The sequence below is a fragment of the Artemia franciscana genome, chromosome 14 (assembly GCF_032884065.1).
Source record: "Artemia franciscana chromosome 14, ASM3288406v1, whole genome shotgun sequence".
Taxonomy (NCBI): Eukaryota; Metazoa; Arthropoda; class Branchiopoda; order Anostraca; family Artemiidae; genus Artemia; species Artemia franciscana.
The window spans coordinates 29,763,540-29,780,397 of NC_088876.1; the positions used below are offsets into that span (position 1 = coordinate 29,763,540).

The 16,858-nt window shown below is 33.1% G+C and overlaps 1 protein-coding gene across 4 annotated transcripts in view; it reads right to left on the reverse strand.

The window, feature by feature from the left end:
* Window positions 1-13,516: 13,516 nt before the first annotated feature.
* Window positions 13,517-16,858, reverse strand: part of LOC136035553 (1-phosphatidylinositol 4,5-bisphosphate phosphodiesterase delta-4-like) — an 84,443-nt gene continuing 81,101 nt past the window's right edge. For 2 of the 4 annotated variants that reach the window (XM_065717417.1, XM_065717416.1), the window contains exons 7-8: window positions 15,959-16,076; window positions 14,583-14,717 (exon numbers count right to left, since the gene is read on the reverse strand). In XM_065717417.1, coding sequence (XP_065573489.1) covers window positions 14,624-14,717; window positions 15,959-16,076 — 212 coding nt within the window. In that variant the 3' untranslated portion in view covers window positions 14,583-14,623. Of the gene's footprint in view, window positions 14,718-15,958; window positions 16,077-16,858 lie in introns of all 4 variants that reach the window. The other 2 variants (XM_065717414.1, XM_065717415.1) reach the window with 2 other exon arrangements.

A 16,858-nucleotide genomic window follows, 5' to 3' on the forward strand; every position in this document is an offset into this window, starting at 1 on the left:
TAAAAACAGCAATAATAAAGAAGCGTAACGGTACCACCATCGAAGTAGATAACCAGTGGGTTGTTCCATATTCCTCATTATTATCAAAAACATTTAATGCACACATAAACGTTGAATACTGTAACTCCGTAAAGGCAATCAAATACATATGTAAATACGTCAAACAAAGGCAGTGACATGGCAGTTTTTGACTTGCAGCCCGAAATCAAAGATTTCGATGAAATCGTTCAATATCAGGCTGGAAGATACATAAGCAGTAATGAAGCTGTTTGGCGAATTCTTTCATTTCCGATACATGAACGTAGTCCAGCTGTTGTTCACTTAGCGGTACATTTACAGAATGATCAACGTGTTTATTTCACGGAAACCAACGTGCAACAAAGAGTCCTGAATCCACCAGATATAACATTAACAGCTTTTTTTTCGCTTTGCAAAAATGATTCTTTTGCAAAAAAACTGCTGTATACTGAAGTGCCTTCGTATTACACGTGGAATACTAAAAATAAAGTATTTGAACGTCGAAAACAGGGTAAGTAAGTCGACGGCCAACCTACCATCTTCAAAGATACCACGATAGGAAGACTCTACACCGTTCACACCCAATCAACATGAATGCTTCTTTCTACGCCTGCTTTTGGTGAATGTACCCGGTCCGACATCCTTTGAGTATTTGAGGACTGTAAATGGTACTATACATGACACTTACCGTAGTGCATGCCAAGCTCTGAATTTATTGGAGAATGACCAACACTGGGATAACTGCATCAATGACGCGTGCGAAACGTCAACCCCAAGTCAAATTCGTGCATTGTTTGGCATCATTTTAACAACTTGCTCTCCATCAGCTCCTACAGAGTTATGGGAAAAATATAAGTCAAAAATGTCCGAAGATATACTCCATCGAAAACAGTTAGAGACGTCAGATATGACTTTTGATTTTACATCAGAAATTTATAACTACACTTTAGTTGTTATAGAAGATTTGTGCGTACGTATGGCAAGCAAACCTCTTCAGGATTGTTTGCCTGAACAATCCCTGTGTCCCACCTGTGAATATAGATAGATTTATATATGTGTTTCAAACTACGTAAAAATTGCGAATATACAACATTCTTGGCTTTCCCATTGTCTGTGCATATACAAAGCCGTATGTACTAATAATGACGTCACATGCACCACCAGAGCCATTGAAGACTTTCCTTACTGGAACTACGTCAGAATCTAAGCGATTTTTGTCAAAAATCAGAAAATACAACTCATGTTTCCAAATGACGTCGTTTGGAGCCCAAATCGAAAATCCAGATCAATTTATGTCTACTTTCAAAGTAAAAGGGCAAATTTATCATAGAGCAGGGTCCCTTCTACCATTCTCAGGCGAGAATCATAAATTTTTACAATTGTACTTCATCAGTGATAGAAATTCTGAATTGAATGCACGTTGCGAAATTTCTCCCAACGTTTAAAGGACAATCGTTTCCCAATTGCAACATCTTTTCCACGAAAATAATAATTTAGTGCGTCTGTTCAAAACAGCCATCGATTTGATGCCTACTGATACGCATAAAATTGTTATTTCAGCTGACAAAACGCCTCCTGGCCAACATGTGCGTAGATACAATGCTCCAACTATCGACGAAGTGGCAATCGTTATGGTCGGTGATCAGTTTTTACCTCGAGATATTATTCTTCATAAGCGAAACGCTCAGTTGTTAAGAATTGCTGAAACTCATCGATGCTACATCCCCTACAATATCCTATCATTTTTTTGGGATGGAGCTAACGGCTATCACTTTAATATTAAATTGATTAATCCAGCCACTAACAAAGAAATGAATAAGAAATGCAGTGCAATGCATTATTATTCCTATAGACTAATGATTCGGCAGGATGAAGAAAATTATATTTTAAAATGCCGTGAATTGTTTCACCAATTCGTCGTTGATATGTATGCTAAAATTGAATCAGAACGTTTGCTATATATCCGCCTGAATCAGACCAAGCTCCGCTCTGAACAATACATTCATTTGCGAGATGCAGTTATAAATGACGGTAATACCACAAACGTTGGAAGATTAACAATTTTACCTTCGTCATATGCTGGCAGTCCCCGTCATATGCATGAATATGCTGAAGATGCTATTGCGTATGTTCGTCTCTATGGTCGTCCAGATTTATTTATTACATTTACATGTAATCAATCTTGGGACGAGATACTGCAGCTTTTACTTCAAGGACAATCGGCGGTTCATAGGCATGACATTACGGCCCGTGTCTTCCGGCAAAAGTTGAAATCACTGATAAACTACATTGTAAAACTTGAAGTGTTTGGGTCAGTGCGATGCTGGATGTACTCAGTGGAATGGCCAAAAAAAGGTTTGCCACACGCACATATACTAATCTGGCTACATAAAAAAAATTACTTCGAACGAAATTGATGATGTGATTTCCGCTGAAATACCTGATAAAAATGTCCATAAGGGGTTACATGATATTATTGTAAAAAATATGATACATGGACCTTGCGGTGCACTGAACGAAAATTCACCATGCATGGCCAAAGGAAGGTGCACAAAGCAATATCCTCGACTTTTAGTATCAAACACAATTACTGGCAATGATGGTTACCCACAATATAGAAGAAGATCTACTGAAGATGGCGGTAAAACAGCAATAATAAAGAAGCGTAACGGTACCACCATCGAAGTAGATAACCAGTGGGTTGTTCCATATTCCCCATTATTATCAAAAACATTTAATGCACACATAAACGTTGAATACTGTAACTCCGTAAAGGCAATCAAATACATATGTAAATACGTCAACAAAGGCAGTGACATGGCAGTTTTTGGCTTGCAGCCCGAAATCAAAGATTTCGATGAAATCGTACAATATCAGGCTGGAAGATACATAAGCAGTAATGAAGCTGTTTGGCGAATTCTTTCATTTCCGATACATGAACGTAGTCCAGCTGTTGTTCACTTAGCGGTACATTTACAGAATGGTCAACGTGTTTATTTCACGGAAACCAACGTGCAACAAAGAGTCCTGAATCCACCAGATATAACATTAACAGCTTTTTTTTCGCTTTGCAAAAATGATTCTTTTGCAAAAAAACTGCTGTATACTGAAGTGCCTTCGTATTACACGTGGAATACTAAAAATAAAGTATTTGAACGTCGAAAACAGGGTAAGTAAGTCGACGGCCAACCTACCATCTTCAAAGATACCACGATAGGAAGACTCTACACCGTTCACCCCAATCAACATGAATGCTTCTTTCTACGCCTGCTTTTGGTGAATGTACCCGGTCCGACATCCTTTGAGTATTTGAGGACTGTAAATGGTACTATACATGACACTTACCGTAGTGCATGCCAAGCTCTGAATTTATTGGAGAATGACCAACACTGCGATAACTGCATCAATGACGCGTGCGAAACGTCAACCCCAAGTCAAATTCGTGCATTGTTTGGCATCATTTTAACAACTTGCTCTCCATCAGCTCCTACAGAGTTATGGGAAAAATATAAGTCAAAAATGTCCGAAGATATACTCCATCGAAAACAGTTAGAGACGTCAGATATGACTTTTGATTTTACATCAGAAATTTATAACTACACTTTAGTTGTTATAGAAGATTTGTGCGTACGTATGGCAAGCAAACCTCTTCAGGATTGTTTGCCTGAACAATCCTGTTCAGGCAAACATCTGAATACGGATTGTTTTTCCCATGGACAATTGTACGTTGCATGTTCGAGGGTCGGTAAACCTGACAATCTATTTATATGCAGCGACAATTGGACAGCGAAGAATGTTGTATATTCGCAAGTTTTACGCAGTTAATTTGTATTTTGGAACCAAATGAAGCGGTTAATTATCCATCTGAATTTTTAAATTCCATAGATCCCTCAGGGTTTCCACCACACGTGCTACAACTAAAAATAGACGTACAAATAATACTTTTAAGAAATATCAACCAACCAAAGCTTTGCAATGGCACGCGACTTGCCGTAAAAAAAACAATGGAAAACCTAATAGAGGCCACAATCTTGACAGGGCCTTTTGAGGGTGAGGCTGTTCTTATTCCTCGCATTCCCATGATTCCAACGGATCTGCCTTTTCAATTTAAAAGATTGCAATTCCCAATTCGATTAGCATTTGCAATCACCATTAACAAAGCTCAAGGTCAATCATTAGAAAAATGTGGTATAGATCTTAATACTGATTGTTTTTCCCATGGACAATTGTACGTTGCATGTTCGAGGGTCGGTAAACCTGACAATCTATTTATATGCAGCGACAATTGGACAGCGAAGAACGTTGTATATTCGCAAGTTTTACGCAGTTAATTTATATTGTATCTATCTATCTATCTATCTATATAAAAACGAGTTGTGTGTATGCATGTTTGTTTGTTTGTAAAAAGAGCGTTTGCATGTGACGTCATTATTAGTACATACGGCTTTGTATATGCACAGACAATGGGAAAGCCAAGAATGTTGTATATTCGCAATTTTTACGTAGTTTGAAACACATATATAAATCTATCTATATTCACAGGTGGGACACAGGGACACAACTACAATGGCGCGTAACTAATATGTTGCGTAACGACTTACGCGCGCGGGGGGGGGCTTGGGGGGGCACGAAGCGCCCCACCAACTAGGTGTTGCTAGTATATATATGCTATATATAGTATATATATATATACTATATAGTACAACAGCTAGTATATATATATATATATATATATATATATATATATATATATATATATATATATATATATATATATATATATATATATATATATATATATATATATTTAAATATATATATATATATATATATATTTATTTATACATATATATATATATATATATATATATATATATATATATATATATATATATATATATATATATATATATATATATATATATATATATATATATATATATATATATATATATATATATATATATATATATATATATATCGTTACGCGCCATTGTAGTTGTGTCCCTGTGTCCCACCTGTGAATATAGATAGATGTGTCCCCGTCGTCATTTATATACCCCCTTGTGCCCCCCGGCGTCCCCACTGTAGTTGTATATTCCTTGTGTCCCGGTTGTCATTTGTGTCCCGGTGTCCCGGTCTGTAGTGTCATCTTATAATGACGTCATATACAAAGCCTTATATACTTATAATGACGTCATATGCAAACCCACAAACAAACAAACATGCCTTTTAGCTTTTTTTTTAGCTTTTTTTAGCTTTTTTCGCGCCATATTAGTTACGCACCATCGTAGTTGTGACCCTGTGTCCCACCTGTGAATATAGATATATATATATATATATATATTTTTTAACTACGTAAAACTTGCGAATATACAACATTCTTTGCTGTCCCATTGTCTGTCCATATAAATAAATTGTCAGGTTTACCAACTCTTGAACATGCAACATAATAATTGTCCATGGGAACAATCCCTATTCAGATCTATACCGCATTTTTCTAACGATTGCCCTTGAGCTTTGTTGATGGTGATGGCTAATCGAACATTCCCTGTGTCCCGGTCGTCATTTATATATCCCCCCTGTGCCCCCAGGCGTCCCCGTTGTAGTTGTGTCCCTGTGTCCCGGTCGTTATTTATATTCCCTGTGTCCCGGTCGTTATTTGTGTCCCGGTGTCCCAGTCTGTAATTTCTCTTTGAGTGTCCCGTTCGTCATTTATATTCCCTGTTTCCCGGTCGTCCTTTGTGTCCCCGTGTCCTGGTCTGTAATTTCGTCAGTCAACAAAAATGACGTCGGTCGACAAACAACTTCATGACGGAATAATGCTCAATCCTCATAACCTTTACCTTTTTATGGCACTTGGTATTAACCAAGTGACATATAGCAATCGCAAATTCTGTCTTTCAATGTTTATTCTAACATTGACAGTTGGAAAAATCTTCACGTGCCAAGCATGCTAAAGCTCAACAATTTATAATAAACCTCAGACTTTAAGTATCTGTTTTAAGGTTTTCGAATTACTTTAATCTTTTGTCAAAATATTTTGAAATACTTATGCAATTCCCAGTTTTTACATTTTTAATTTCAGTTTTCTTTTTCTTCTTTATTTTTCAGGCGTAAATACATATCGCCAAGCCTTTGTTTTTTTTAACTAAAATCTGGTAGGCATTGATAACCTTATCCAAGTCAAAATCCCAAACCCAATCATCATCGCTATCATTTTCAGTTTTGATACATTTTGACTCTCGCTGTCCAGGTTGATCTTCATCTAATTGCGCGGTTTTGCGTTCTTTAGCCGCAAGCCTTTTGGCATTAGCTCTTTGAGCAGCTTCCTCGGCTGTTTCTTCTGTTGTAGGATTTGGTAACATTCTATCTTTTTCAATGTTTTTCAATTTGTCAGTGTTCATTCTAACATTGACTGTTAGAAAAAATTTTACGTGCCAAGCATGCTAACACTCAACAATTTATAATAAACCTCAATATTATAAATATCTTTTACAAGGTTTTCGAATTACTTTAATCTATTGTCAAAATATATAGAAATATTTATGCAATTCCCAGTTTCTATATTTTTTGTTTCAGTTTGCTTTTCAGTTTAGTTTAATTTTTATATATAGATAAGATATAATCTGGCATAACGGACAGACAACTTATTTTTATATATATACTAGCTGTTGGGGTGGCGCTTCGCGCCACCCCAACACCTAGTTGGTGGGGGCGCTTCGCGCCCCCCCCAAGCCCCCCCGCGCGCGTAAGTCGTTACGCGCCATAATAGTTACGCGCCATTGTAGTTGTGTCCCTATGTCCCACCTGTGAATATAGATAGATATATATATATATATATATATATATATATATATATATATATATATATATATATATATATATATATATATATATATATATATATATATATATATATATATATATATATGGTTTTAACTACGTAAAACTTGCGAATATACAACATTCTTTGCTGTCCCATTGTCTTTGCATATAAATAGATTGTCAGGTTTACCGACTCTTGAACATGCAACATATAATGGTCCATGGGAAAACAATCTGTATTCAGATCTATACCTCATGATTCTAATGATTGCCCTTGAGCTTTGTTGATGGTGATTGCTAATCGACCATTCCCTGTCCCGGTGTCCCGGTCGTCATTTATATCCCCCTGTTTCCCCCGGTGTCCCCGTTGTAGTTGTGTCCCTGTGTCCCGGTCGTCATTTATATTCCCTGTGTCCCGGTCGTCATTTGTATCCCGGTGTCCCGGTCTGTATATACATTCGTTTTTTAGTTTTGTTTTTCTCCTTTATTTTTTTCCTTTTTTTTTCTTTTTTAGTTTATTTAGATTTTTAGATTTTTTAGTTTTTTTATTAGTTTTTAGTTTTTTTTTCTTTTTAGTTTTTTTGTAGTTTTTACCTTCTTTTTAGTTTTGTTAGTTTTTTTTTTTACTTATGTCCTGGTCGTCATTTATACTCCCTGTGTCCCGGTGCTTTGTTGATTGCTAATCGAACATTCCTTTTGTCTCGTCATTTATTTTTTTCTTTTTTAGTTCTTTTAGTTTTTACCTTTTTTAGTTTTTTTTAGTTTTTTAGATGAAAATTTTTTTTAGTTTTTTCCTTTTTTTCTTTCCCCCGGTGTCCCCGTTGTAGTTGTGTCCCTGTGTCCCGGTCGTCATTTATATTCCCTGTGTCCCGGTCGTCATTTGTATCCCGGTGTCCCGGTCTGTATATACATTCGTTTTTTAGTTTTGTTTTTCTCCTTTATTTTTTTCCTTTTTTTTTTCTTTTTTAGTTTATTTAGATTTTTAGATTTTTTAGTTTTTTTATTAGTTTTTAGTTTTTTTTTCTTTTTAGTTTTTTTGTAGTTTTTACCTTCTTTTTAGTTTTGTTAGTTTTTTTTTTTACTTATGTCCTGGTCGTCATTTTTACTCCCTGTGTCCCGGTGCTTTGTTGATTGCTAATCGAACATTCCTTTTGTCTCGTCATTTATTTTTTTCTTTTTTAGTTCTTTTAGTTTTTACCTTTTTTAGTTTTTTTTAGTTTTTTAGATGAAAATTTTTTTTAGTTTTTTCCTTTTTTTCTTTTTAGTTTTTTATTGGTTTTTACCTTTATTTTAGCTTATTTTTCAGTTTTTTTCCTTTTTTTTAGTTTTTTTATTTTTTATTTTTTTTAGTTTTTTACCTTTTTTTAGTTTTTTTATTTTTTTTAGTTTTTTAGCTTTTTTACTTTTTTTATTAGTTTTTAGTTTTTTTTTGTAGTTTTTGCCTTTTTTTAGTTTTTTCAATTTTTTTTTTAGTTTTTTATTGGTTTTTACCTTTATTTTAGCTTATTTTTCAGTTTTTCCTTTTTTTTAGTTTTTTTTAGTTTTTAGTTTTTTTAGTTTTTTACCTTTTTTTAGTTTTTTTAGTTTTTTTAGTTTTTTAGCTTTTTTATTTTTTTTATTAGTTTTTAGTTTTTTTGTAGTTTTTGCCTTTTTTTAGTTTTTTTAGTTTTTTAGCTTTTTTATTAGTTTTTAGTTTTTTTTGTAGTTTTTGCCATTTTTAGTTTTTTTCTTTTTAGTTTTTTTGTAGTTTTTACTTTCTTTTTAGTTTTGTTAGTTTTTTTTTTACTTATGTCCTGGTCGTCATTTATACTCCCTGTGTCCCGGTGCTTTGTTGATTGCTAATCGAACATTCCTTTTGTCCTGGTCGCTTTCTCTTTGAGTGTCGTCATTTATTTTTTTCTTTTTTAGTTCTTTTAGTTTTTACCTTTTTTAGTTTTTTTTAGTTTTTTAGATGAAAATTTTTTTTAGTTTTTTCCTTTTTTTCTTTTTAGTTTTTTATTGGTTTTTACCTTTATTTTAGCTTATTTTTCAGTTTTTTCCTTTTTTTAGTTTTTTTTTATTTTTTTTTTTTTTAGTTTTTTACCTTTTTTTAGTTTTTTTTAGTTTTTTTAGTTTTTTAGCTTTTTTACTTTTTTTATTAGTTTTTAGTTTTTTTGTAGTTTTTGCCTTTTTTTAGTTTTTTCAGTTTTTTTTTTAGTTTTTTATTGGTTTTTACCTTTATTTTAGCTTATTTTTCAGTTTTTTCCTTTTTTTTAGTTTTTTTTTAGTTTTTAGTTTTTTTAGTTTTTTACTTTTTTTTAGTTTTTTAGCTTTTTTATTTTTTTTTATTAGTTTTTAGTTTTTTTTGTAGTTTTTGCCTTTTTTTAGTTTTTTTAGTTTCTTAGCTTTTTTATTAGTTTTTAGTTTTTTTTGTAGTTTTTGCCTTTTTTTAGTTTTTTTAGTTTTTTAGCTTTTTTATTTTTTTTATTAGTTTTTAGTTTTTTTTGTAGTTTTTGCCTTTTTTTAGTTTTTTCAGTTTTGACGTCACCTGATCCAGTTTTTTCAGGTGACGTCACCTGACACATCCACAGACAGACAACTTATTTTTATATATATAGATATATATATATATATATATATATATATATATATATATATATATATATATATATATATATATATATATATATATATATATATATATATATATATATATATATAAACAAAAAAAACTAATAAAACAACAACACAGAAATAGAAAAAAAATTAAAAAAATTAAAAACAAAAAAAAAATAAAAAAAACACCAGAAAAACTAAAAAAAAGTTTCGTTTGTTTGTTTGTTACAAACAACATAGATTAAAAAAAAAACTAGAGAAAATAAAACACCAAAAAAAATGAAAAAAACGTCACAAAAACTAAAAAAACAACAAAGAAAAACTAAAAAAAATAATATGAATGACATCATAAAATTTGTTATAAGGAAATTTTTTGTTACTGCATGGCGTCATTGCAATATAAGGAAGATTTCATTTTACTACTTGACGTCACTTGAAAAAGCGAAAATTGAGGCTCTTATTAAATTATATTAAACTAGCCCCCCCGCGCGCGTAAGTCGTTACGCGCCATATTAGTTACGCGCCATTGTAGCTGTGTCCCTGTGTCCCACCTGTGAATAGAGATAGATATAAATATATATTTTTAACTACGTAAAACATACGAATATACAACATTCTTCGCTGTCCTATTGTGCTTGCATATAAATAGCATTTATATTCCCTGTGTCCCGGTCGTCATTTGTGTCCTGGTGTCCCAGTTTGTAATTTCTCTTTGAGTGTCCCGGTCGTCATTTATATTCCTTGTGTCCCAGTGTCCCGGTCGTCATTTGTGTCCCGGTGTCCCGGTCTGTAATTTCTATTTAAACAATCCCTGTGTCTCAGTCGTCAATTATATATCCCGCCTGTGCCCCCGGCGTCCCCGTTGTAGTTGTGTCCCTGTGTCCCGGTCGTCATTTATATTCCCGGTTATATCCACGCTTTCTTTTCTTACTTTCTCTATCAGCAGCAAGTTTTTTGGCATAGACTCTTTGAGCAGCTTCCTCGGCTGTTGCCATTGTAGGTTCTTCAGTCATTTTACAATTAAACATTTTTCCGTGAACGCATGTCTTAAATACCATTAATGACGTCACCGTCAAAGCAAAAATGACGACAACTAATTTCATGACAGAAACATGTCAACACAGAAACATGACGTCACCTGATCCACAGACAGACAGACAACTTATTTTTATATATATAGATTGCTTAAAGAATAAAATACTGGTTATTACAAAAATATTTGAATATATTTTGACAATGCAGTAAAGCAATTTAAAAACCTTAAAAAAGAACACCAAAAGTTTGAAGCTGTTGGAAATTGGACTTTGTTGTTAAAAATTGGACTTGATTCAATATTAATGCTTGCGGTTCAAACAGAAAGTATCACTAATCCTACAATGGCACCAAAAAGGGCACACCAGGAGGAAACATCAGAGCAATGCAAAACCAGGCTTGCGGCTAAAAGAAAAAGGGCCAGGTTAGGAATGTCCAATTTACGTCAACGAAGGCGTGTCAAGAAATCACCAGAGCAAAACGAAACCAGGCTTGCAGCTCAAAGAGAAAGTAGGTAAAGCAGAGGTGTTGCAACGTGTTGCTGGGGCTCGCAAAAAAAAACTAAAAAAAGAACAAAACACCTGAAAAACTAAGAAAAAACATCATTTATAGAAGCTGCAACTGCAAATTTTCGGTTTTCGAGCTTCCCACAGACATTGCGTTTTATAAATATTGGTGGGGGCGAAGCGCCCCATAAAAGTTATAATAAAGTTATAAAAGTTATAAAAGTTGGTGGGGGCGAAGCGCCCCCACCAACTAGCTGTTGGGGTGGCGCGAAGCGCCACCCCAACAGCTAGTATAAAATATAATGTAAATAATATGACGTTTGACAAAAGGTAAAAAAAGTAAGAAAAATATTATTTAAAAAATTATCAAAAAAGTGAAGGTAATGACAGTTACTCTGCCAAGCCGTCTTCAGTGCTCAAAAATATTTTTTTTTTCTTACATTATAGTTTCTTTTAGTATTTTCAAAAGAACTATTTATTCTAATTAAACGGCCTTTGTGATTCAGAGAGGATTCTTGTAGAATTGCAACAAAATTCTAATTTTAGCGCAAAGAGCGAGGTGTCAATGAGGGGGAGAACCCCCTCATATAAGTATAAATTTCTCTTAATGTTAAGTTTTAATGTTGCTCGTTACTTTCAGTGGAAAAAGCTTGTTTTTTTCACTGTAACTTTTCAATTTAATCCTTATTACTAAGGTCAGACAATCTTCGTTTATAATGAGGAAAAACATTATTTGATCCTCCTAATATAAATATATTTTAACATAGATTTATAGGAGCCACCATTCTCGTCGAACCACCCTCCTTGTTTCAAAATAGGCATGGTTATCTCTTCAATCGACCGAGTTCTAAATATCTATTTACAAAATCATGTAGCCTCTGAATTAAATCATGTTAAAAATATTTTATTCTATCATTGTTGCCCAATTAAACTTGTTGATAATATTATAGATAGAAAATTAAAAAATGTGGAATATGAAAATATTGATCCCATCCTCTTTCTTTAGCTATTCCTATAAGCGAAAACTAAACTTTTACCAATTCAGCATATATCCCGAGACTCAGTGACCCTTCGTCAATACCTCGCTCTTTACACAAAAGTTCGAATTGTGTTCCAATTTTTTAAGAATGACCCCTAAATCACAAATGCCGTTTAATGAGAATAAATAGCTCTTTAGAAGTTACTAAAAATACTTCAAAGTAAAGAGCGAGGTATTGAGGGGGCGAACCCCCTTGTATATGTAACAATTTCTATTCGCTTTATCTTTTAATGTTGCTCCTTATTTTCAGTTGAAAAACTCGTTTTTTATTTAATTTCTGTTCGTTTTTATATAATGCAGATTTTTATTTTGGCTCACAGTATGAATAATTAAAGCGACATTTGAATATTAATTTTAATTTTTTGGTTAAATGGCTTTCTTAGAGTTTTAATTGGACACTTTTGAGAAAAAAGGGCAGAAGAGGGGGCCTAGTTGCCCTCCAATTTTTTTGGTTGCTCAAAAAGGCCACTAAGACTTTTAATTTTATTTACGAACATTTTTTTTATTAGTAATAAGCATACGTAACTTACAAATTAACTTTTGTAATGAACTTCTATATTCGTATATTTTTATTACGTATATGAGAGGGTTCGCCCCCTCATCAATGCCCCACTCTTTACACTATAGTTTGAATTTTGTTCCAATTCTTTAAGAATTACCCCTGAATCACAAAGGCCGTTTAATGTGAATAAATAGTTCTTTGAAATTACTAAAAATACTTTAGCGTAAAGAGCGAGGTATTAAGGAAGGGACAAACCCCCTCATACTTGTAATAATATCTGCTCATTTTAAGTTTTAATGTTGCTCCTTACTTTAAGTTAACAAAAATTGCTTTTTTATTTAATTTCTCGTTGTTTTTTTAAATAACGCTGGAAAATCCAGTGCCCCCTTCATGGAAATTCTCTCCCCCCTTCCTCTATGGAAAGATCCTCTCACAAAACCCCTCCCACCGACCCCTCCCCTCCCCCCCAATAGAAAAAATCTCCTCTGAAAACGCCATTATACTTCCTAACAATCAATACTATGGGTAAACAATCGGCTAAGTTCATAACTCGCACCCGTTCCCCCGGAGACTGTGGGGGATTAAGTTGTCCTCAAAGAAACAGTTATTGAATTTTTCGACTATGCTGAACAAAATGGCTATCTCAAAATTTTGATCCGGTGACTTTAGGAAAAAATGAGCGTAAGAGAGACCTAGGTGCCCTCTAATTTTTTGGTAGTTTAAAAAGGGCACTAGAACTTTCAATTTCCGCTAAAATGAGCCCTCTTGCGACATTCTCTGACCAATGGGCTGATATGATCAGTCCTGAAAAAAAAAAAAAAAAAAAAAAAAAAAAAAAACGCATCCATGGTCTTTCTTCTGATAAAAAAAATACAAAACTCTACATTTTTCCTGATAGGAGCTTGAAACCTCTACAAAAGGGTTTTCTGATACGCTGAATCTCATGGTGTAATTTTCATTAAGATTCTATAACTTTTAGGAGGTGTTTTTCCCCTTTTTTGAAAATAAGGCCAATTTTCGCAAACTTTTGAAGGGTATGACTAGACTTGATTAAACTTACATATTTAAAATTAGCATAAGATTTAGATTCTTTTGATGTATATATGGTATCAAAATTCTTTTTTTTAGAGTTTCGATTACTATTGAGCCTGGTCGCTCCTTAACACAGTTAGTTACCACGAACTGTTTGAAACCAAGATTATCTGACTGCACTAATAACAAAAATCAGGTAAGTAGGCAAGCTAAGTTGACAGAAAAACAGAGGATTCTTGCCAAAACAAATTTGTAAATAGTCTTTCAATTACTCTAGTTTGGTTTTTTGTTTGTCTTATTGATTCAGTATTTTTTCTGCTCTTTTAGTGTTCACTTCAAAAGATTAGTTGTTGTTTTTCTTGTTTTTTTTTTATTTGAGCACTAAAGATGGCATGGCGGAGGCCCTTTGTCGAAATATCTGCTTTTGTCTGATTGCTTTTTTCCGTCTACTGGCTGAAAATACCCTATTTTTTTTTGTTTAACCTTTTTTATTAAACATTTTTCTTATTTCAAACGTCATGTTTAGCCAGTGTAGTCTTTTCGACTATTTTCACTCCTATTTCAAAGTAGAAGGGCGGTTGGATGAAAATGGTGGTTCCTATAAACCTAATTTACAATAACTTAGTATTAAGTGAATCAAATAGCATTTTTCCGCATTATAACCTAAGATCATCTAACCGTACTAATGACGAATATCGGCTGAATAGACAAGCTAAATTAATCACTAAGTAAAAAAAACGGCTGAGTAGACAAGCTAAATTAATCACTAAGTAGAAAATACTTGCCCGATCAGCTTTGTAGTCATTCATTTACTCTAGCTTGGGTTTTTGCTTATTTATTCAGTGTTTCTTCTGGTCTGTCAGAGTTCAATTCAAAAGGTTTGATTTTATTTTTTCTGTTTTTATTTCTCTGAGCACTGAAGACATCTTAGCGAAGGTACTTGCTGAAATATCTACTTTTGTTTTATCGCTTTTTTAAAATAGCCTCTTTTTCTTGGTAATTTTTTTTTGTCAAACGTCATTTATAGCCAGTGTGGTCTTAGAATGTATTTGTGAGTCATTTCGCAAAAGATTACTTACATTCAACACACCGACAGCCATTAATTAATGCCACAATATAGGCTTGAATGCTACTTTCTCCTGTCAGTTGGTTTCCTAATAAGTACCTGAAAAAAAAGAAGTTAAATGATTAGTTAAATAAAGTTAATTAAAGCCAATGCCTTTAATTAACTTTAATTAATTAACTTTAATTAATTTATTTAATTAACTTTAGGCTTGAATGCTAATTTCTCCTGTCAGTTGGTTTCCTAATAAGTACCTGAAAAAAAGAAGTTAAATGATTAGTTAAACAAAGTTAATTAAAGCCAATGGCTTCTTTCTTAATGTAGATACTGCAAAACTAACTTATAATTAGTTAAATGATTAAATAGCTATATAACTAATATATATAACAATAATTATATAGAATATAACTTAATTACACAGATTAAAGATTAATTACAGATTAATTTGGGATAACAGTGTACGTGGGAGGGGGATTAGGTGCCCTCTATTTTTTTGGTCACTTAAAAAGGGCACTAGAACTTTTAATTTCCGTTAGAATTAGCCCTCTCGCGACATTCTAGGACCAATGGGTCTATACGATTACCCCTGAAAAAAATAAATAAAAAAAATAAACACGCATCCGTGATCTGTCTTCTGGGAAAAAATACCAACTTCCACATTTTTGTAAATAGGAACTTGGAACTTCTAAAGTAGGGTTTTCTGAGACGCTGTATCTGATGGTGTGGTTTTCGTTAAAGTTCTATGAATTTTAGGGGGTTTTTCCCCCTATTTTCTAAATAAGGCAAATTTTCTCAGGCTCCTAACTTTTGATGGGTAAGACTAGACTTGATGAAACTTATATATATATATATTATATATATATATATATATATATATATATATATATATATATATATATATATATATATATATATATATATATATATATATATATATATATATATATTTTGATGTAACTATTGGTATCAAAATTTCGTTTTTAGAGTTTCGGTTACTATTGAGTCGGGTCGCTCCTTACTACAGTTCGTTACCACGAACTGTTTGATAGTTTCCTTATTAGTAGACATAAAAAGATTAGAAGAAACCACGCCTTCTGCATTATCCTGAACCAATTGCTATACCGAGCCTGTTACCAGGTATTGCCTCAATACCGCTACGATAAAAATGAAAAAAAATAATCTTCTTTAGAGTTTTTCGTACAATTCATTTTATTCACGTTATCACCCAAAAATGAAGAATCCTTATTGCTGTTGTTTGCCTATTACAAGTCATTACTCCCATTAAGACAGGGATTCATGAATATACGGAAACGCATACAAAAGTAAAATAGTCGAGCACTTACGTATTATGAGAAGAGTGAATATAGTAGTGTGTCAATGGCTGAGTCATGTCCATCCATACTTCATTTTCTCTTGTATTTAAAATATCAAAATCTTCGGCTGTCATAAGGTTTGTAAATCCTGTAATAAAACGGTATATGATGTTTATGTTGTTGTTTAACTACAATTCAAATTTATTTTTTGGCAACAATGGGTGGGCGGGGAGGGGTTGCAGGAATCTCAGAGAAAAGACAGAACCTCTTAAGAAGAATAAACAAGTTAGACTTTTATTTGGGGTCTCATATAATGCCGTATCCAAGGGGGGGGGGGGGGTATTGGGTGTGACCTCTCCACAGAAACGTTTGCCGAAAAAAAGATATAAACAAATTTTTGACATGTTTTAAACAAATATTTTTTGACACCCTCCACCTCCCCGAACAGAATTCCTGCGTCCATGGTCTCATAATTTATTTAAGGTGTTTTGGAGGAAAACTTGTGCTTTCGTTTTTCTTTGGTGATCAACGACCAGTATGTTTGTAACGGTTGGACATGAATTTCAAAACGTCATTGAATGTAGAGATCACGGAATTGTATTACATACAGAATTGTATTAGCTGCAAAAATAAATTCTAAGATACTAATAACTAAGATAAAAATGTTGCAACTTTTCCAGATTTCTAGGAAATAACTGTGGAAGTAAATCTAAAAATCCTAATTTTAAATTCCCGCCGTTCTTTTTACATTTCTAATGAATTTTTAAACAAGATGGAATTTTTCGAAATATCGTAGGCACATACGGCTCAGATCTAGATGTAGAACTTCAGAGTTGTGATTTGACTTGCAGATGGGGGGGGGGGAGAGATGAGTGTGATAGATCCTTGTCTATAGCATATCTACCATAGCCTAAGATCCAATCACATCTT